The sequence below is a fragment of the Cavia porcellus genome, unplaced genomic scaffold, assembly GCF_034190915.1.
Source record: "Cavia porcellus strain 051 isolate PalLab524CR breed Dunkin Hartley unplaced genomic scaffold, mCavPor4.1 scaffold_9, whole genome shotgun sequence".
NCBI classification, from domain to species: Eukaryota; Metazoa; Chordata; class Mammalia; order Rodentia; family Caviidae; genus Cavia; species Cavia porcellus.
This window is the reverse complement of record NW_026947492.1, coordinates 2,642,624-2,664,039: the sequence shown is the minus strand read 5'-3', so window position 1 is coordinate 2,664,039 and position 21,416 is coordinate 2,642,624. Positions and strand designations below refer to the sequence as shown.

Genomic DNA, 21,416 nt, shown 5'->3' with positions numbered 1-21,416 from the left:
GCCAGGTGAGTAAAGTTTGGAGCTACATGTGGATTTTTAGCTATCTGAGTATTTCTTTGGGTACTAGGTTTGAATCCCATGACTACATATGCAGCTGGCCCAAGTGTGACATCATTTATCTAAATCATATCCATCTTAAAAGTTCACGTTTTATAAGTCTCGTGTTACATTTCCTCTCAAGTTTGTTTCTGCTCATCCAAAAGCACTTTTCCCCCTCTGTCACATTGCTGCTGTGCCTCCCCGTGTCCTCTGCGGCACTGCTTGGGAAACCACACCCGGCTCCCACATGGCCTCTTGCTCTCCTTCCCTTCCTCTCTGCCTAGCTTCAGTCTCAGAAACGAAGCCAACACCGTCCGCAGCGCTCCCCTCTCTCCTTCCGGTCCTGTCCACTTTTAGGGGGCCGGTCTGTGGACCGGTTTGTTCCTCCAGCTCTCAACGTTCATAACTGGGCTTCTTTCTTCCACTCTTAACACAGTGACTTCTCGTACATTGTGCCTCCTAATTTTTTTTTAAAATACAACTCTCCCTTTTTTCATTTTGATGACATTTCTGTATCTCTTGGTTTTTCTAGCATTAGTTTTTCTAATACTAATGCCATCTACTACTGTTTCGCTAGGTCATCACTTTCTTTTAAATTCTGATCCACAGATACTACCAGTACGTTTAGCATTAAATGGTTCTCAGCACTGGCTACTCATCAGGAGTAACGGTGGCACTGAAAAACATGGGTCCTTATTTCAGCTCAATCCCACTGAATCTGATGCTTCAAGAGCAGAAGGCTAAGAGCTGTGTTTTTAAACACTCTGCTCGTAAGGCTGATACATAACTGTGGTTGTGGGTGCTGTAACCTTCAAGGATCCTAAGAACGGTCTCTCAGTACTCTGCTTTCCCAATTTGATAGCTTTTGAGTTTATACACTGCATTATCAGTAAGGCAGTTATTCAATATTATATGGATTATTCCAAGGAAAATATCATTCTGTGCCAAGTTCGGGACAAATCAAACAACAGACAGGTTATCTTACTGAACGACCTTCAACACCAAGTGTATAGTATACTTCATATGTCTACAACATTTATCACAAATTAATTAAAGAGGGCTGCTTGCACTCAAACTATCTCCTACTTTCTATGTATCACTGCCAAATTATCAGTATGAGGCACAACTCCACTCCTGACATTCCCCAAAACCTAATTAGCCTTTGGATTGCAATGCCAAATTTAAATTCTCCAGCTTAGCATTCAATGTCTTGTTACATATGGTTAAAATCTTAAAATCTAGTGTTATGGTTGACAGACTGTGTTAACTTGAGAAGTTTAGAAGTTTAACTAAGAGACTCAGCAGAGCCAGGATCCTTACTTTGTAAATATCCTCAGTCTGTGCAAGAGGAGGGCACAGAGACGTGAGGACTCCCCCCACCCTGGGGCTGTGGTGGAGGTGGCCCTGGCCTGTGTACGCTGTAAGGGAGGAGCAGAGGCCTGCTCTTTCCCTTTTTCTCTCGCTGCTGCCTTGAAGTGTTGCCCCAGTGCCATGCCACCTGCCTCTTGGCAATGGCTTGTGGGAAGAGTTTGGAAAGGTTAGCAGATGTCACCTGAATGTGTAGAGCTTAATGTCTTAGGCTGCTCCACATGGGAAATTCCGGTCAGAGCGCAGGAGACCAGAGGCTGATAGAAATCCTGCTAGTATGACCAGGCTCCACAGGTTTCTTCTGGAAACAATGACTGCATTGGCTGCTGGACTCCACCTGATGTGTGTTACGGCTTGGCAGAAAGTTTGTCTACATTTTGCTGGTGTTCAGAGACTTTGCCTGAGATGGAGATTAAAGGTAGTGGACTAACTAATCTGCTAAAAGAAATTTCAAGGCAGTTGAATGTTGAGGTGGTAGCATGGCTATCCTTGGGGATTTTAGCCAGATTTATGTTGCAAATCAAGAGCAAAGAGCCCAGCAGGATGATTTAAAATGTGAGTTTGGCCAGAAAGTTGTGGACTGTAAAAAACAGAGCTGCGACCTCGGTTGCTGAGAAGGAACAGAGAAATAGAAAAGATGGCCTGGGGACATCCCAGGAAGCAGCAGGGCCCACACTCTGCAGCCTCAAAACTGCAAAAGTGAAAGACTGCTTGGAGGAGAAAGCCACAGAGCTCCAGAGTGACAGCAGTGGCCACGTGAGGTTCCAAGATGGCAGCCACTGCACCAGGTTCCAGGATGGAGGCAACAGAAAGAACCTGTCCCTTAGAATCAGGTTCAGAATGCCCAGTGATCCAGAAACTCAGCCTCGACAGCCGAGAGAGAGGACGGTCTAGTTACTGCTCTAGTTGGCAGACCGTGGCATCATCCACACAGTACTGGTTCTAGGTGTGTGGCGAATGCATGAGTTCAGGTGAAAAAGGCTTCCACTCCCATTTCAGAGGGCCCGGGAGGCCAAGCAGTGCACCCCTGGGAGGCCAGTGTGTGAAACTGTCAGTGTGAAGCCAAAGGTGCAGTGGAGATGTTTGGAAAAGCCAGGAACATGGGTCATCTAAGGAAACCTGCAATGAGGGAGCAAAGCCAGCCCAAGAGAGAAACCACGGGATTGGTAATCACCAGAAGTGCCGCAGGGGTGGAGTCACCCCGGCCCTTTGGAGCTCACAATATGCCACAGATTGCCTCAAATGGTGCACATGGAGCACCAGGTCTGAATGTTTGCCTTGCTGGATTCTGGACTTGCTTTTGTCCCAATCCTTTGTACCCTGCCATTTGTAACTTTTGGAATGAAAATATTTATTTTGTGCCACTGCATGTTGGAAGTGTTTAACTCTGTTTTTGTTTGTACAGGGGCTTCTAGCTAAGAGTTTCCTTCCATCTTGGAGACCTGGGACTTGGGACTTTTCAGCAGTGCTGACACGGTTACACTTTGGCAATGCTTGCAGAAGACTAAATGCCATTTGCATAAAGGGATGAGTATGAGTCTTTGGGGGAGGCAAGGACAAAATATGTTTCTAATGTAATATAATGTTGATAGACTTAAGGCTGGTTCTTAGGGATTGTTAACCTGTGTTACAAGATTCAAACTATGAAATGCTAAGAATAAGCATGCCTTTGTATCTGGAGACTGATTTAAAGAGATGTGTCTGGTTGCCAAGTTGACAAGGGGTAAACTGTTATGGTTCATACATTGTGTCAATTTGAGAAGTTCAGAAGTTTAACTAAGAGACGGTCCTTGCTTTATAAATATCCTCATCCTGTGCAAGAGGAGGGCACAGAGATTTTGTGAGTGCTACATCCGCCCTGGAGGGGGTGGTGGTGGGGGGCCTGTGTACAGTATAAGGGAGGAGAGGGGCTCGCTCTCCCACTCTGGCTCTGGCTGCTGCCTCCAAGCGTTGCCCAGTGCTGTGCCACCCTGCCTTGGTGTCAGCTGATTATGGATTGAAATTTCCACAAACAGTGAGCTGAAAATAAACCTTTCTTTCTTTCATTTAGGGTACTGGGTGGTTTTATCTTAGCAACAAGAGAAAAGTAACCAAGACATCTAGTTTTTCTTTTTTATTATATGACAAGAGTACAGACTTTGACGTTAGACTTGTAGTACCTGAGCTTGAATATTTTTCACCTTGGTGAGTAATATGAATCTTGTAAGTATAACTTGCTTGAAAGAAAAATGATAATATTGCCTCATCTAGAAAGGTTATCTAGACAATTACACATTGGTCCACCTCATATTTTGTGTGGAAAAACTTACTTTCACCAACTGAAAACCACAGTTCTCAAAGTTCAATACTTATCATTATCAGAGTAGATACTTCTTACAAACGAATGCCTGAGCTCCGCCTTTATTTGACTTGTTAGGGCTCTGTGCAGGGCTCTAGATCCACTGTCCAATATGGAAATCAACAGCAACACTATGAGACACACACCAGCTCTCAGAGACTATTAAATGAATAATGCTAAATAATTCATTGATAATTTTTAAAACTGATGATTTGCCAAAATGATAATTTAGATACATTGGCCTAAGTACAATGTATTATTCATGTTAATTTTAAAATTTGTGTTCAATAAATTCTCTTGATTAGAGATCCTTGGATAACCGTATGAGAAACAATATATACTATGCAATTCTAACTCTCCAGAAAACCTGATGTCTTTATATATCTTTTTATTCCAAATTAACTATTCAGATGTACTTTGAATTTTAAGTGATCAAACTCACTAAAAATTTCAATAGAAGATTGCTTTTGTTTCTTTTCTCTTCAGTTCCTAAAAAATTATTTTCAATTGCATCTTATTATTGGAAAAAAAAAAAACCTTAAAACTACTGCTTAGATTTGTTCCCATGTCGTATTAGAAGATTTAGAGTTTTGTTATAGTTATTTAACTTCATGTGGAAATAAACCATTTGATTACTTTCAAAATCAATGAATATCACTCATCAAATATGATCACACTAGTTTTATGCCATAGTAATTTAGTCACATGAGGAAAAAAATGAAATAGGAAAAGGGCATGAAATGAACTGTTAACAAGGATGGCTGAAGAGATAGACACTGATCTTTACTAAAGCCAACAACTGTGCTGACACTGCTGAGTAAACAGCCACAGAACTAGAGTTTTTAAAAACTGTTGAGTGATAGTTTTCAGTTAAGAGTTTTCACTTACCTCATGGCCACATTGCTGCCATCAATGACTATGGGTCTTAGATTTTCACCATCATCTGCTATAATCTCTTGCATTGGAGATTCGGATCTCTGAGATTCCAGAGAAGACGTTTCCCGCGTTAGACTGGTAATTGTGCTAACCGCTTGATCAGCTTCAGTTTTATTTCCAAGTTTGACAAGTTCTCCCAGAATATCATTGATTAAAGCATCGGTACCAAGTTTGTTTAGCACAAGCTGAACCTGTTCTTCAGAATAGCCCAACTTAAGTGCAAACTCCAGTTTTGTTTGGTATTCTCGCACCACATCAGGACCTTTCTTGGCTTCCTTGGATGGAGCCTGGGTCTCTTCCGGTGTAATGTCTTGCAAAATTTCATTATGTTTGAGTAGGTGAGGCTCTAAGCAGGGAGACCTACATAACTGTCTGTGAGTCTTGGTTAATAGGCATGGCTCTACTGCAATGCTACTCAGGTGTTCTGACTCATGATCAGAATTTGTGCTTTCTTCAGAATCCCCGGAGCTCAGGTTCTCCTCAGACACCTCTTTTTCCTCCTTCCTGGCATGAACTGCATCCATAGCTGGTTTTTCTCCCATTGGCCAAGGAACAGCTGCACTTAACTGCGGGGCAGTGCCCGCCACATAAAGGTGACTGAGCTCCTGCCCCAGGTGGTCCTTTAAGCCCATGAAGCTGTTACACGCACTTGACTCCACTTTGTTGTTTTTTCTGTACTCCTGAATGCACAGTGCCCCGTATTCCTGGATAAAAATGGAAAATATTTAAAATTCCATATGTATTTTCGATTTACATCAATGGATAAATAAGAAAACTGCCAAACTACTGAATATCTACTGGGAATTTTTGTCTATATTTGCTTATCACTAGCTAAAATCATATTGTGATTTTTTCCCCCCAAATGAAGAAGCTACAAATCAGAAAGACTACGCAACTAATTCTTCTTCTTCTTTTGGGTACCAGGAATAGAACTCATGAAACCACACTCACCAGGCAGGCACTGTGCTGCTAAGCTGTATCCCTGGCCCCTATGTAACTGATTTTTCAAGACTAAAGTTAGTTACGTGATGAAACTGGGCTTTTTACATATTTTTTGTCTCACTCAGAAATCTGTGCGTGTTCCACTAAGTCACACTATTTAACCTTGATGGAAGACATTTTTTTCACTTACATTCCTAGAATGACACATGGAAAATTACTTTTTTAAAAAGCATGTTTTAGATACGCCATGACAAGTTATGTACGTAACAATCTTAAAAATTATTTTAAAGAGAAGGGAAAGGCATTAGAAAGTGTTATGTACATGTATAGCTTCCTGTAAGGAATACAAACATTATGCATTACACACACTTACTAATAAACTAAAACAGTAAAAAGAATTATAAATAGTAATGTTAAAGAGAAAAATCACAAAGAAAGAAAATTCAGATGAAGTTTGGTAACAATCTAAATTAGTTTTAAAACAATTTAGATACTGGAAAGTGTATATTCTAAAATGGTCAACAAATAACTACAAAGCTTACTGTATCTCAGAGATGAATATAATTAGGATTTTACTAGCACTGAACACAGTAACTGAATATAATTTTTAAAATTATGCTGTCCTTATTAAATGGCAAGGACAGTACAGCCTATCTAATCCTGGGGGAAAATGTTTCTCTAACCTATGTGCATATATAGAAAACAGAGAAATAAATATTTCACATAAAATTAGCAGTAATAATTAAGGATACTAAATACTGTCACTGCAGTTTTTTGGATTTTATGGCAGTAAATGCTTCTGTATTATATCTAGTTAAGTAACAGTTAACCTGCATTTCATTAAAACTCATCTTTTGTCCTATCTTTCCCCTATAGGATCATTTTTAATGTTTAAAGTGCTTTAGCTGTTTTACTTTTTTCCCTTAAAGTAACTGTTTCTTCTGTGTTTCATCCCAGGGATGACACAAGCACCAGGGGTAGTGATTTAGGGATTCCAGTGTCCTGCTCTGGTGTAACTGTAGGAAGCAGGGTAGCAGAATTGGAGACTGCTGTCAAACACCTACTAAAATAACTTAATAAAGAACCTGGAAAACACTGTATTCTAAACCATTCAACATAATACATACACTAGAAAAGAATAGTTATATAAAGGTTAAATGAAAATGCTAAGTGATTTTCTGAAAAGTCAAAAATTTGAAAGCATATCGATCTGCTTAGTAGTGAGTTAAATATTTCTAAATAGTGAAATAAATTTTATTAACTATGGTAAATACCAGAGAAGGTAACATGGACTTTTTATTCATGCACTTGAAATTCCCTCATTGTCGAAGAACTACACACTTGTACAGGAGTTTCTTCACGGCTTATTCTCTGAGAAGGTGAATTAGCTTTACTATCATTGTTCTTTAATAAAGCATTCCTCAGTTTTAAAGAAACATCAGACTTTGCTAGCTCCTGATTCTTTTGCTGAAAAGGAAATATCCCATAAAGTATACATCTGCTCTATTATGAATCTGCATCCATTTGAATTTTTTTCTATTAATATGGACATGCATGAGTCCAATTATTAAGAATTAAGAAAAAAGATTTTGAAAGCAAATCCTCACACCCTTACACCCCCGATTTATTAACAACTGTAATATCCTAACACCATAATGCCAGTAACAACTCACAACAGCATCCTAATAAAAGGATACAGTTAAAAGGAAAATCTACACTGTGGCCTTCATAGAGCTCCCACCAAAAGTATCTTAAACAAGGAAAATCTATTGGAAGCTGGGCTGCCAGGCAACCAGGAGCTGGTTGCTAAGCTGCACTCCTTTAACATGCCATCATGAATGCTAGCACAGTGAAAGAATAATTTGGTATGAACAAAAGCCTATAAAAAAGACTGGGACTTCAGTGCGTCTGGTTTACCCTCTGAGAACAATGCAGCTGCCAAACCAATCTGGAGGCTCCAACATCACTGTTCTGCGAACCCCACAATCTGCTCTGACTGCATTTAATGGGCAACATTTCTATCTCCCTTGAAAAGTTCAGGCTTCGTGTAAGTGCTGCTGTGAGATAATTCTCCAAGATAATGACTTGCTGACCAAATCCCTGAATTGAATTAGGAAATATTAATATTGAACCACAGTGTGTTCTTTAAGGGAAGAAGACTGCATTAGACACGATAAACATGAAAAATATAGTCAGTAAGAAACACTAGAATGAAATGTTTTGTTTAAAGGAAAAGTGAATTTCCCTAATTTTCCAGTTTTCAAAGAAATGAGACCACATACTGTAAATGGAAAATTAACCACAGGAAAAAAGTACTTAAATCCTTCTACTTCAACATCTAGAAAATTGAATTATCATCTGATTATTTTATAATAGTAAATACTAAGACTATCTTGTATACAAATACAGCTAGTGAACATCAGGTACTTTTAACTGGTAATAGGTGATGCAATTTGTACAAAATGTTTATAATTAAACTGATATTTAATGCTACAATAAATGTTAAGTTCACCTATTTTTAAAATTAATAGTCAATTTTATTAGGTACCATAACGTTCACTTTAAAATATTCTAGTTGAACGCTTTCACAGTGACAGGTGACAGGCCTCTTTTCACTGGTTAGCTCAGAGAAAGTTATCTAACCTCATCTTATACTGAACAAGCAGTTAAAAGACTTTTAGTACCTGTAGAAAACAATGAGATCCCTCTTCAGGCAGACATGTATGTACCACATAAATATGATCACTTACATCACACAGATAGAAAGATAACATTAATTTGAAATAGTCTAATTTGCATTGGTCTAAGTAGCAAAGATTTAGTTTTTAAAACTTCTATCTCTAGAATGCTTATCAACTTGTCATTAGTATTTTCAATGCACTTAATAACAAATTTTCAATGCACTTAATAACAAACCAAAATTGGTAATATTAAAAAAATCATTCAATAAAAAACTAAATACTAAATCCAAAGTTTAAAAAGTGATACAAGTTTTGTCAAAGGCTACAGACTTTGTTAATGTAAAAAACTTACAAGTAATTACTGTAAGAAACTTTAGAATAAAGAAGGGCACATGATCTTTATTTTTATTCAGTACTTTAAAAATAATACAACTTTGGGGCTGGGGATTTAGCTCAGCGGCATAAGCGCCTGCCTTGCAAGTGCGCAATTGTGAGTTCGACCCCTGGTACCAAAATAATAATAATAATAACAACAACACAACTTTGAAAGAGAAAAAAAATCCAGTAACATCACAAAATGTGTCATTATATGTAGGGAGAAAGTTCTTTTAGTTTCTAAATTATGCATGGCTTAGACTTTTAAGTTTTGAATTTACTCAAGTATACACGTAAGTAAATTACCTTAATCAAACTAATAACTAACTAATGAAGTATCCTCACTGCATGAAAAAACAAGTTTCACATGAGAAGTAGGTCAGTTTATACTCCCACACTGATCATACAACTCCAAGAAATATGGTCTCTCTGATCCTTATATCAGGATCCTTCATAATTGACCTTGATATGTATTCTTGAATATAAAAGGTACTGGGCAAAAACCACAATATAAAACAGATTTCAACAATTTTACGTCTATAGATTCCCTGCAGATATTGCACTGGAAACGCAAATGTTTGTTAAAAGCTATGTAAAAATTACAGTATTTGTTAAACTAATTCTGTAAATGACAATGAAGTGTAACTAATTCTTTTAAATGCCAAAAAAACTTTGTTAATAGTTGAACAGAAACTTATGACACAGTGGTAATTTACTAGAAATGTATTGCACACACAGGAATTCCTCCATTTAGTGGAGAGGTTTTCTAAAAGTTCTTTGATAATTCTTCATCTCAAACTAGGTAAAAAATTAAAAGATTTTTAAAAAAATATTCCAGAGAGGCTCCTAATAGGAATACTGGACCATAAAACTTACTAAACCAATTTATTTGTTTATAATGTAAAGATACAATGCCCTAAAAGTAGGTTCTTGTTGTTACCCAAATAGTAATACTATGACAACAATGAAAATAAACTAATGAATATGTAATAAACGCCTACTGCCGCAGACTCTGTGTATTTAATTACCATTGTATCGGAGTGAGCACTGTTGTCTGCACCCCGAGCCCACAAAGGAAGGATGTCCCTTTGAACAGATTGGTTAGAGCTCTGGGGCAACAGATGTCTCCTGCAACTGCAGGAGACCAGCAACTGGTGGCCTGCCCATCCTCTGCAGACTTTCAATGGACCTGTGCATGTGCTCACACAAAGGGCTGCGCAGAAACAGAAGCCTCTCTTAACCCTTCACGCTCCCTCTTTCTCTACCAACTGAGAAATCCTCCTTCCTCCTTCCTATCACAGAACTCTTGGAAGTAACAGTTCTTGGAATGACGTTTTCAATCTAACGTCTGAAATTAATTCAAGGCAAAACAAAAGTAGGAGAGCAGAAATTAGGAACTCCAGGACTAGAGGAAGTGCCGGCAAAGCCACTTGGGGCTGACTAATCATATTTAAACCAGTTGTTGGAAACGTGTACTTTATCAATCCTCAAGCTTTCTTTCCCTTTTCTTTTTTGTTGGGACAGGGTCTTGCTATGCATTTTAAGCTGGCCTTGCACTACAGAGGCCAGTCTGGCTTAAAACTCATGGCGATCCTCCTGCCTCAGCCTCCCGAATGCTGGTATTTGAGATGTGACAAGTCCAGTATGAAGCTGTAAGTTTAGCATATGGGAAAAAAGATCAATTAAGTAATTTTACAGCACGAAGGTATGACAGTGAGAACTTAAGAAACGTAAGAATTTGACAAGAGAGAATCTAAATAAAAATATCAGAATTTTGTTAGAAGTTGCTTTTAAGCTCCAAATGATTATATGCCATGCCTAATCCCTTATACACATTCATGAAATTGTAAGTAATCATTTGCAAAATTCCAAAATATAAAAAAGTGTAAAACTATGCTTCGCAAGTAATATTTTATAGAAAGAATTGAATTGCTCACATATTGGCACTATTTAATAATTTGTAGGCTTTTAATCTTTTTCAGTTCAAATTAATATTCTAGTTAGCAAGTTCAACTTTCAAGGCATAAAGCACAGATACTCACGTTAGCAGGAAAATACAAAGACATTGGTTTCTGTAGCAGCTTCAGCAGTAACTCCTTAGCACAATTTAGCTGCAGACTTCCAGGCAGGCAAGAAGAACAATGAATGGTTGAACAGATGTATTGGCAATGTCTTTGCTTAACCTATTACCAAGTGGAATAACTGGCCAATCACAGGCTAGCGAGCCCACAATTAGTTGGCCAGGCAGATGCAAGACAACCTCAGACCCTGCGTCAGGTTGGGAGGTTTCTAAGATAAGCAAGTTGATGTCATTCTCGGTCTGCCCGGGCAGCATGTGTATTAACGAGGGGTGTGCAGCAACAATGGGCCACACAAAGCTCCCTAGGAGGCAGCTGCTCAACGAGAGTACAGTCACTAGGGAGCAGGCTGCCAGCAAGAAACACCTGGCCTGGGCAGACTTCAGCTTTTCCTCTTGTTTTTAATGCATGAAACAAAGACACCAATTATATTTTAAAGTAGTAAAAGTTGCATGTTTCCAAAAAGTTGAGGCTGTGCTCTAGTCCATTAGCTTCCCTTTTTTATTTCAGAAATAAAGACAGGGAGAACATCAAAGCAGCAATTAACCACTGCAACAGCTACTCCTTTTCTTTATATAAATGAGTTACTGGGGAAGTGAGGTGAGGCTAAATCTATTTCCATGGCAACAGTGGAAAACACTATTAAAAATACAAGACTGTATTTTTAAGTATTTGTTAATTTGTTAACCAGACAATAAAACTAAAAAAACAATAAAAATGAGATTGGAAGGTAAAAGTTTTATGAGCTTAAAATGTAATTTTAAAAAGTAAATTCATCACACGTATAGTAAGATAAAACAAATGCTCTGTCCAACTTTGTACCACAGTTATCAAACTGTACACTTAAACACAACCATTTGACTTCAATCCAAGTCATAGGAACAGCCCATCTTTATACCAAATAGCAGAGTAAAATTCTGTTACTACGGACACCAGGGGTTAGCCATATAATTAAATAACACCAAACTCTTACATCAAGTTTTAGTATATAACACTAGACCTGATGATATGATTTTTATTTCACAAAAGTTAAGAGCTATAATACTCAAATACTCTCAGTTCACAATAACACTAAAAACACTGTGATTTTGTGAAGGGTAAAAATATATACAAATAAGTCCCTTCCGTGAGGAAATCTGTCATCCGTGACTACTTCTATGTTCAGACTACAGCATTAACAAGACTGTGACTCCTTGCTTTTGAGAGCTGCACACGTTTCATCTTGAGTGGCTCTGACTGTGGAAAAGCTCAAAGGACATGCCAACATCGTGATGATATTCCCCCACCACAGAAAAGGGACGTCGTTAGTTGTCCTCCTATTTATGTGATTCAGAACACACAAAACACACCCAAAATATCCCCTTTTCATTCCAGTGCAAATCCAAATAATGAAGGCAGAGAGCTACTCTTTCCTGACACGGGCTGACTTCTGCAGAACTCAGACCTTTGCATGATGTGATCGCGAACTCTGAAGACACAAAACTTAAAGCATCCACAATATTTAAATCAAGCCTTTTCATGTACAACTACCGGAGCCAATCACAATTAGGATGACCTGGAAAAAAGCAGGCTGCTTTTATACTCCTGGCGCCTTGCTCCTTTTGGGCTCAAATACAAATCATATCATTTCTATTTACAAAATATGGAGCTCTATTCTATATTGTTAAAATTTTTCAATTATCTCACTAAAATATTGATTATGCCTACTGAAAACCTAACAATTAGTGCTGTTTCCAGAAAAAAGTAAATTATGCAGTATGATACTGTATATGACACTGTAGATCACCATTTGTCTATATTTCTTTTCAAAAGAGCAGATGTATGACATTCCAAAAATGTTGGGAAAAATTAAAAATCTGTGAAAGTATTTTCTAACTGAGTGTAATTACTGAATGAAAAACTTTTTTGGGGGGGGGTACCGAGGATCGAACTCACAACCACACACTTGCAAGGCAGGTGCTTATGCTGCTGAGCTAAATCCCCAGCCCAGAAAACGTATTTCTAAAGCAAGAGTGACTCTGTGGTAATGTCACTGAAAAGTTAAACCCGTGGTCTAACTTCATAACCCCACTACAGAGCAACATAAAGCATATCTGGAATTTTGGTGCACCGCAAATTACAATGTGAATCACAAAGAATTAAAATTCCTATTTTGGGGCAACCATATCACAGAAACCAAGTTACCATCTTTCCTTCTATTTTTTGGTGGTGGGAGTGGTGGTTCTTTTTGAAATCTTACAAGTAAAATAGGCATCAACTCCATAAGATGTAAGGTCACTGCTATGGCTAATATGTTGTAATTCTTTTGGTAACAATGAGTTTGATGATGCAAGATAAAAATGAAAAACAGCATATAAAGTAGTTACAGCTAAAACATAGCATCACTAACTAAACACTGACCAGAGGAGACAGTAAGGGCAGTATTTATGAATTCACATTAAAACCGTTTTCTCTTGAATATAAAAAGGCAACTACTTGGTATGAATTCAGTGTCTCCTTTCCACTGGGTTTTAGGCCTTGTCTTCTCCCTCGCTACTACAGTTACTACTTTACAGCTTTAATGCAGGAGGAGGGATCTTCTCACCCTGCCGTGGTGAACAAACAGAATGAGAGAAGGACCCAAGAGCTCAGCAGGAAGCCTGATCTATAGCGGTGGATTAAGCTTTTCTGCAAACAGCAAATAAAGGCAGCGATCTGAAAAAGCTAATCAGACCCTGCTGTGGCATTTAGACCGTCTCAGTGGCTAGTATTGGATAACATTAAGCACATTAAAACATCTGTAGGTGGAGAGGCTGCCCCGGAGGGCTTTCTCAGTCCGCCCGCCCACTACAGGGCAAACACAGACAGCTCTTTATGACATCTATGACAGAAGACAGGAAAGAGGAAGGTGGGGATGGAAGGAGGAGAGGAGTGTACTAACATGTGTTGATGCCGAGGGCGGGCCTAACATCTGAAGCTTGGGTCTTGGGCTTTTTCTAAGACATGAATGGGAAGCAAGTGAGCTTTGAGGCTCCTCTTTGGAATCAATTCTCTTTGCCAGTGGTATTCTAGTTGACTTTCTAGTACGTCTCTTTTTAACAGTATGGACTTTCTTTTCATGTATAATCTCTTTTGATTCCAACACTACCATAGACAAAAGACAATCAAATTTTCCCAATTGTTTACCAGAAGTTTAAAAGTCAAAACTTTTAATCACAGCTGTTACTTTTGAGCATTAAAAAAACCAACCAATGAAAACAGCTAATTCATGTGCATAGTGTAAAAGTATGGAACAAAATCAACCGGGTATTAACTCTAGTATCTTCCAGTTACATAGTTAGGAAGTCAGACAGCTTATGAGGTCTTTCACATGAAGTGTGATTTGAGTGTTAAAGAGTAACATTAAACCACAAAAACCACCAAGAACGTTGCCTCTCTGGATTATAAACAAATTGCTATAGAACTACACAGCACTAAAGGAAAGTCATACGGTTATAAGGATTTGATAATGTCATTAACATGCCAATTCTAGAATGCTCGGAAGACAGATTGCAACATTCTTCCCCTAATCCCCTCTGCCAATGAAAACCACGTCCTTTCAGGAAAGAGGCAGGACATGAAAGTTCCAACATTAGATCACATTTGGATACAGCTCTAAATATTAGCGACCCAAATAAAGTACATATGAGAAAAATGTACATTCATATTTAAAGTTAACTGTAAGGGCCAGTGTGGAGAAACATACCTGCAATCTCAGTCCTTGGAAGGCTGAGGCAGGAAGATCACTGTGAGTGCAAGGCCAGCCCGAGCTATACAGTGAGACCTTGTCTCAAAGAAAAAAAAGGACCTCAGCTCTAATCAGAGTCATATATTTAAAGTACATCATCAAATACAAATGACTTTATATCAAAGTAAGCTCATAAATTGAAAAAGACTCATACTGGGTGGAAAAAAGTAAACTATCAATAACAACAAACACCTAGGAAACCAGCACTACTGGATCACGCAGTACAAATGAAAAGGTCCAAACACGTTGTCCACTAACGCTTCCTGAAGTGAGATCACCTGCTTTGGCATTTGTTACTGTGAGCACTGACTACAGTAGAGGGAGAGGAAAGTAGGTTAGAATTGTCACCAGGATACCGCCACTGCTGCAATGAACTAGTGATGTTTTAATAACAAAGAAAACTACTTTTCCTATTCATGTCAAGGAAGAAATAGCAGAAATCATATTTCAGTAGAAGTCGTATTTGTTTGTAAAAATACCTGAGCAGCGAAAATAGTAAATAAAAGCAGAAAGGGGAACACAGGACGATACCAGGGGTACACAGCAGTGCAATCCCTTCTTTATTAGCAAGAACAACCAACTTTGGAAAGGGGTTTGGGAAATTTAATAAAGGAACACAGAAGAGCTCCTGGGTCAAAGGGAGAACTCAACATTCAAGGCTTCGGAAGGTCAGGCATCAGGACAGAGCTCGGAGTTTTAGTTGAGGAGCTTCTGAACACCTCTATCTTAGGAGTCAGCATTGCCTGCTGGGGGTGCCTGTGGTCTCCCCATTCAAGGTTCTCATTCCTGAGTCACGGAACCTGCCAGCACTGTGAAGGCCAGGAATCACCCATCTGCCCAATTATGATGGCCAGAGAGCACCCAGGCCATGTATGGCAGCCACGGTGAAGCCATACAAAGCCGGCTGTGGTGGGCCTGATGTGTGTGTGTTAACGAAAGCAGCATGACAGAGAATGACAGGCACCCGAGGACTGGCGAACGTTAACTACAGGAGACGCTACCAGGGGTTCCGTGAAATCCATCAAAATGACTTTTGAAAGACAGAATCTGGCAGTAGAGAATATACACAAATTGTAAAAGGCGTGAAAACAGAGTGGGGGACAATAACATTAAATCAAAATAAAAATCTGCATTTTAATTTTTCTCATTTATAAAAAGCAAATAAATATGTATAAGTACCCTCAGCGAACACAGACACATTTGAGCTGCACAGTGTCGCACTGCCACCCCCTAAAAGGGTGTGATCACCCCGCACCACGGCCTCCGTGACACTTCATCCCCCGGCTGCTTCCCAGCTGTGCCGTTCACTTAATAATCCTCAGTTCCAGTGATTGTTTTGGTTATCATCTTGATTATTATTTCTTCTCCTCAGTTTTCTCCTTCTCACAAGCATCCCTCTGGCCAAGCACTCACTCCCGCAGGCTTGGATTATGTTTCCTTTCATTTCTTTCTCTCCTTGAATAACTCCTAGTTCTGACCTGACAAAGTAAGGACACCGTTCTTAGCTAAACCCTCACGGAGACCGGAAGTCTCGGGTTCCCTGTGCTGTTTACAAGACGCTGTCCGTGACCTGTGCCTTCTCTGGCCCTGGAGGGTAATTTGCCATTTTGCCATGGAGGAGGACAGAAAACTGAGGGTACAGACACTGAGCTCCGCCCCGCCTCTCCACCCAGGCTACATCTGTCCTTCCAGATCCAGCTCAGAGCTCACTTTCTCTAGAAGACCTCCTCGAGCTAGTCCAGTTTTTTGTTGTTGGAGGGTTTGTGACAGTGTTTTGCTGTATAGTTCACGCTGGCCCTGAACTCACCATGTAGCACAGGGTGGCCTCAAACTTGCAGCAATCTTGCCTCAGCCTCCCAAGCACTGGGATCACAGATGTGAGCCGACACTCTCAGCACAAGTCTAGTTTTAGGGGATCTTCAAGTCCTGCGAGTATCCACAGCATGAAGAGTCTGCATAGCACAAGTCAGAACTCAGGGAAAGAGGCTGTGTCTTGAGAGCAAAGCCATTCCCTCTTCCATCACCCTCATGGTGCAATGCACACGGCAAGCAATAGTGTGCAGATCCCTTTAGCGAAGAGCAGGCCCGCACAAATGTCAGTGAAGAATGAGGTCCAGGAGTGTCCCTGAGGGCCACAGTGATGACATCAGCATGGTCCTGGCAAAGAAACAGACCCGAGGACCCATGGAACAGATCAGAAGATGCAAGCACAACCACAAAGACACTCAGCCGCCTGATATTTGACAGAGGCTAAACAAGTTCCCTGGAAGAAGGACAGCCTCTTTAATAAATGGTGTTGGAAAAATTGGCTTTCCACATGCCCAAGACTGAAACCAGACCCATGCCTATCACCATGCACAAAACTAAAGTCTAAATGGATCAAAGACCTAAACATTAAAACAGAAACACTAAATCTATTGGAAGACAAGGTAGGTAGAAGTCTTAGAGACACAGGGGTAGGCAGAGAATTCATGAACAAAACGCAAACTGCACGAGAAACACTTCAAAGAATCAACAGCTGGGATCTCATATTATTGAAAAGTTTCTGCACTTCAAAAGCAATCACCAACAGAGTGAAAAGAAAACCCACAGAATGGGAAAGAATTTTAGCCAGCAACCCCTCAGACAAAGGACTTATATCCAGAACATATAAAGAATTGAAAAACATCCAGCCCCCCAAATTCAAAGACCCTCTCCAAAAATGGGCATCTGACATGAACACACAGTTCTCTGATGAAGATATACAAATGGCAAATAAATACATGAAGAAATGTTCACCATCACTAGTCATTTGAGAAATGCAAATTAAAACAGCATTGAGATTTCATCTCTGGAAAGAATAGCTGCCATCAAGAAATCAACTGATAACAAATGTTGGCGAGGATGCAGGGAAAAAGGACACTGCTCCAGTGTTGGTGGGAGTGTAGACTGGTGCAACCACTACGGAAATCAGTATGGAGATTCTTCAAAAAGCTAGGATGGAAGTTCCATTGAGTCCAGCTATTCCCCTCCTGGGTATTTTCCCAGAAAAACTGAAAAGGTCATGTCACAGTGATATATGTGCCCCCATGTTCACAGCAGCACAATTTGTAATAGCTAAATCTTGGAAACAACCAAGATGCCCACCAACCGCAGAGTGGATAAAAAAGATATGGTATTTTTATACAATGTAATATTACTCAGCTATAAAAAGGATGATCTTAGGGGCTGGGGGTTTAGCTCAGCGGCATAAGCACCTGCCTTGCAAGCAGGCGGTTGTGAGTTCGATCCCCGGTACCGATAAAAAGGAAAAAGACAAACAAACAAACAAAAAGGATGATCTTGAGGCCTTCATAGGCAAATGAGACAACTTGAGACTATCTTCATTAGTGAAAATAAGCAAGAATCATATTTATAAATATCACATTGTGTCTGTAGTGTAAAAAGTAATAAGAAATGTAGGAGTAATAAAACCCAAAATGTATAATTGCTGTTGTAAGAAAGAGAGGAAAAGAAAGTGCTCTACAGGATATAACTGGATGTGTGTTTAAGTGTAGAGGATGGATGACCATATTACTAAGTTTTTGTTGGGTCATTGAGCAGAACTATTTGCAATCTCGTTGTGTGACAGTCCACTTTGTACATTTTACTTTTGTAACTTGAACAACTATTTCTAAGAGGACAATATGTAATTATCAACTTGTGATTTCTCACAGTTTTTTGAAATTATGTATTATTTCTACCCGTTTTGTTTTTTTCTCTTTAAATAAAAATTTTTTAAAAAATTTGAATGAAGAACAAAAGTGATAACCCTCTAGGTTTTATTTCTGTCTGACAGGGTGAGATTATCAAAGAGCTCTCAGTTCAAGGCAGGTTTCCTGCAGCCCTGGCACTGCCACTGCTGCCAACCACAAGGACACTTCCATCTCCCAGTGACAGCGGGTCTTGCCCTGCACTGGCTTCTGGATTCAGCTTCCCAGCTGGAGCAGCCCCCATAGGGATGGATGACACTGTAGCCTCCACCTCGGCACTTGAGCAGGATACCTGATGGGGAAATCTAGGAACAGGACATGTGCACCCAAACCTAGCCCAGTGTGGTGAACCTATGGGACGTGGATGAGCTCAGGTCAAGAGTGTGAACTATTTTTTCTAAATGAAAACCTCAGTCCTCAGGATTAGTAACAGAGTCAGCACTGTGCCAGAAATATGCGGGTTCTGGGTTAGTTTCGGCAGCCAGGCTTGAGAAGATTTGCCATCACTGCCGATCCTCTTTCATTACACATTCTTCACAACATCAGCTCACAAGCAAAGGGCACACAAGCGCTTTACGCTTTAGCTTAGCCTCAGAATGAATGGGTAAATCTTTCTAATTCTGGGGCTCAGCGTTATTAAGTCCCCTACGCTACGTTAAGTTCTCGTATGCTACATTCTCCAACACTTACGTGGAACAAAAGCAGCTATTTTGATCACTCTTTGCCTGGCTCTTTCACTTCACAAAAGGCTCAGAACTAAGGCAGAGGAAAGACCTTCTGTGCTCTACAACATTCAATGATAGAGAGTTTTGTTTTAAAAAACTCTTGAGGAAAAAAGTGGGGGTGTTATGACGACATGATTTAACTTAAGACTATTTTTCTTTCCAGTCCTGGGGATGGAATTCAGGGATTTTGAACTGAGTCACATCCCCAGAACTTTGTATTTTTTATTTTGAAACAGGGGTCTCACTAAGTTTCCTAGGTGTGACTTGGAATGTGTGATCCTCCTGCTTCAGTCTCCTAAAGTGCTGGGATCACATGCCTGTACCATTGTGCCTGGTCTTAGACCAGAGCTTAGTGAAAAATTCAAAGAAAAAACTCAGTAATAAAAAAGGAAGATAATATTCCTCAAAGTTAAAATTCTTAAGGTGTTAAAAAATCTGTTAGTACCATGTCAGGAAGAGTAGAAAACCCAGAGTTTAGAGACAAACAGAAAACAAAGTCACAACACACATTCCCTTTCTTTTGGTCTAAAAACAAAATTGCTCTTCTAAAGTCATTTAAAATGACAATATAAACCATAGCATGCAACTTTACACAAATATTTTTCAGTGAAAGTGTTTTTTAAAATTTTATTTTAAAGAGAGTACAACTAAACATAATAAAACAAAGCAGATCAGAAGAAAACAATGTAAATAACACAGATTTCAAAGCAAGACAACAGGACATCTTCACTGTCTATCACATTGTCTCTTGTTTTCTTCTAAATAGTGGTCCATATCTTCACACACAATGAATTCATACAAAACAAAATAGCATTAAACTGATCAGAACAGAGTGATGAAGGCATTTTAGGCCTTCAAAACCAGACAATAGGGAAACCAACAATGGCTGCCTTAGTGTGTCTCATTATCTTCAAAATAGCTGTCTATACCTTCATGTATGTGAAATTAAACAATACAAAACAGACTAAAATCACTCTGACCAAAGAATAATAGCAGTTCTGGATTTCACAGCACAACACTATGGAATCAGCACGGGATACCATAGTCTTCTTCTTCAAAGTAGCTGTTCATTCCATGGTGCATTATCTAATCAATTCTCATAAACTAAACTGTCCAGAAGTTCTACCCATGCATAAGTCTCCACATGTACATGTATGTTTTCTGTATTAGAGGGAAAAACAAAGTGAATTCCTAGAAAAACACGAAACAAAAAAGACAAATAAATAATAGCAAAGAGCCAAATCAGTGAAAGTGTTTATATTACTAGTTTTTAAAAATTCACTGAGTAAATCTTTTAAAAAGATGATCTTCAACTCCTATTAAAGCCTGTAAATACCTGTAAGGAACAAGAAATTCTAGAAAAGCTCAGGAAATACAAATGACATCCAAAAGGCTAATTAGGATCTTAAAGCAGCTAATGTAAGTGAGGGTGTGGAAGAAGAAACTCAAGAGAGGGAAAGACACACTGTACATAATGTGAAAAGAAGCAGAAAGTCCAAGACCTCGTTCATGTAAACAAAAGTTATATTAGATATAACAGATTGTGAAGATGACCAAAAATTCTAATTATATGGGACATTCTCCGGAAGTGCAGAATAATAGAACAGTAAACAACACTACTGGTCACAGTAACATTTACTGGCAAAGCCTAGCGGAACTCAGGCTCCTCTAGCCACGCTGGGTGAACTCCTCACATTCCCCCACACGTCCTTCACAAACATCCTGTCTTCAGGCTGCTCCTATCAAATAAGGGAGCATGCATGTCTTGCTCCTAAGTTTTACACTGCTCTCTGATTGGCGAGCTCATTTAAAGCTGCTTGACCCAAAGCCTTTCGAAAAGCTGCAAAGAATAATTCTACTGAATTACAGTGGTACCGTGGCCCATGAACTCAATTTGTTCTACAATTCTGGTCGCAAATCAAATTGGATGAAAACTGAATCAGATTTCCCCCATTAGGTCAACATTCAATCTGCCCCAGGAATTTGATTCAGTTCTCCTTCAACTCGGTTTGCAACCAGAATTTTGGGCAGAATCAAGTTCATGAACTGAGGTACCAGAGTAAAACAGGGCTCTATCCCTGAGTTGTCTGTCCTTAATAATGGCCTACAAAGAGAGTGCAAATATAATAGTAAATGCTTAAAAAAAAAAAAACGGAAAAAATGTAGTATAGAAAAGTGATTACAAAGCACCAGGAAAAGAGTGCTTTGTTATCTGTAAGCCTGCTCTAAATATTGATTTTTTTTTTTGATTCCGGGAATCAAACTCACAATTTCGGGCTTGCCAGGCAGGCGCTTATACCGCTGACCTAAATCTCTGGCCCTACATATTAATTCTTATTACGACTCAATTCAGAAAACAGCTTCTCCCACATCAGTTCTTCTAAGGTAGGGAAATGAATTTAAATAACTGTACCCAATCATTAGTGACTATCCATAT

General features: G+C 39.3%; 1 protein-coding gene across 3 annotated transcripts in view; it reads right to left on the bottom strand.

Annotated features, from left to right (window-relative positions):
- The window catches only part of Zc3h12c (zinc finger CCCH-type containing 12C), a 74,277-nt gene that overhangs the window by 28,512 nt on the left and 24,349 nt on the right, over nt 1-21,416 (bottom strand). For 2 of the 3 annotated variants that reach the window (XM_063255721.1, XM_013143709.3), the window contains exon 2: nt 4,634-5,385. In XM_063255721.1, coding sequence (XP_063111791.1) covers nt 4,634-5,385 — 752 coding nt within the window. Of the gene's footprint in view, nt 1-4,633; nt 5,386-10,721; nt 11,180-21,416 lie in introns of those variants that run through there. The other variant, XM_063255722.1, reaches the window with a different exon arrangement.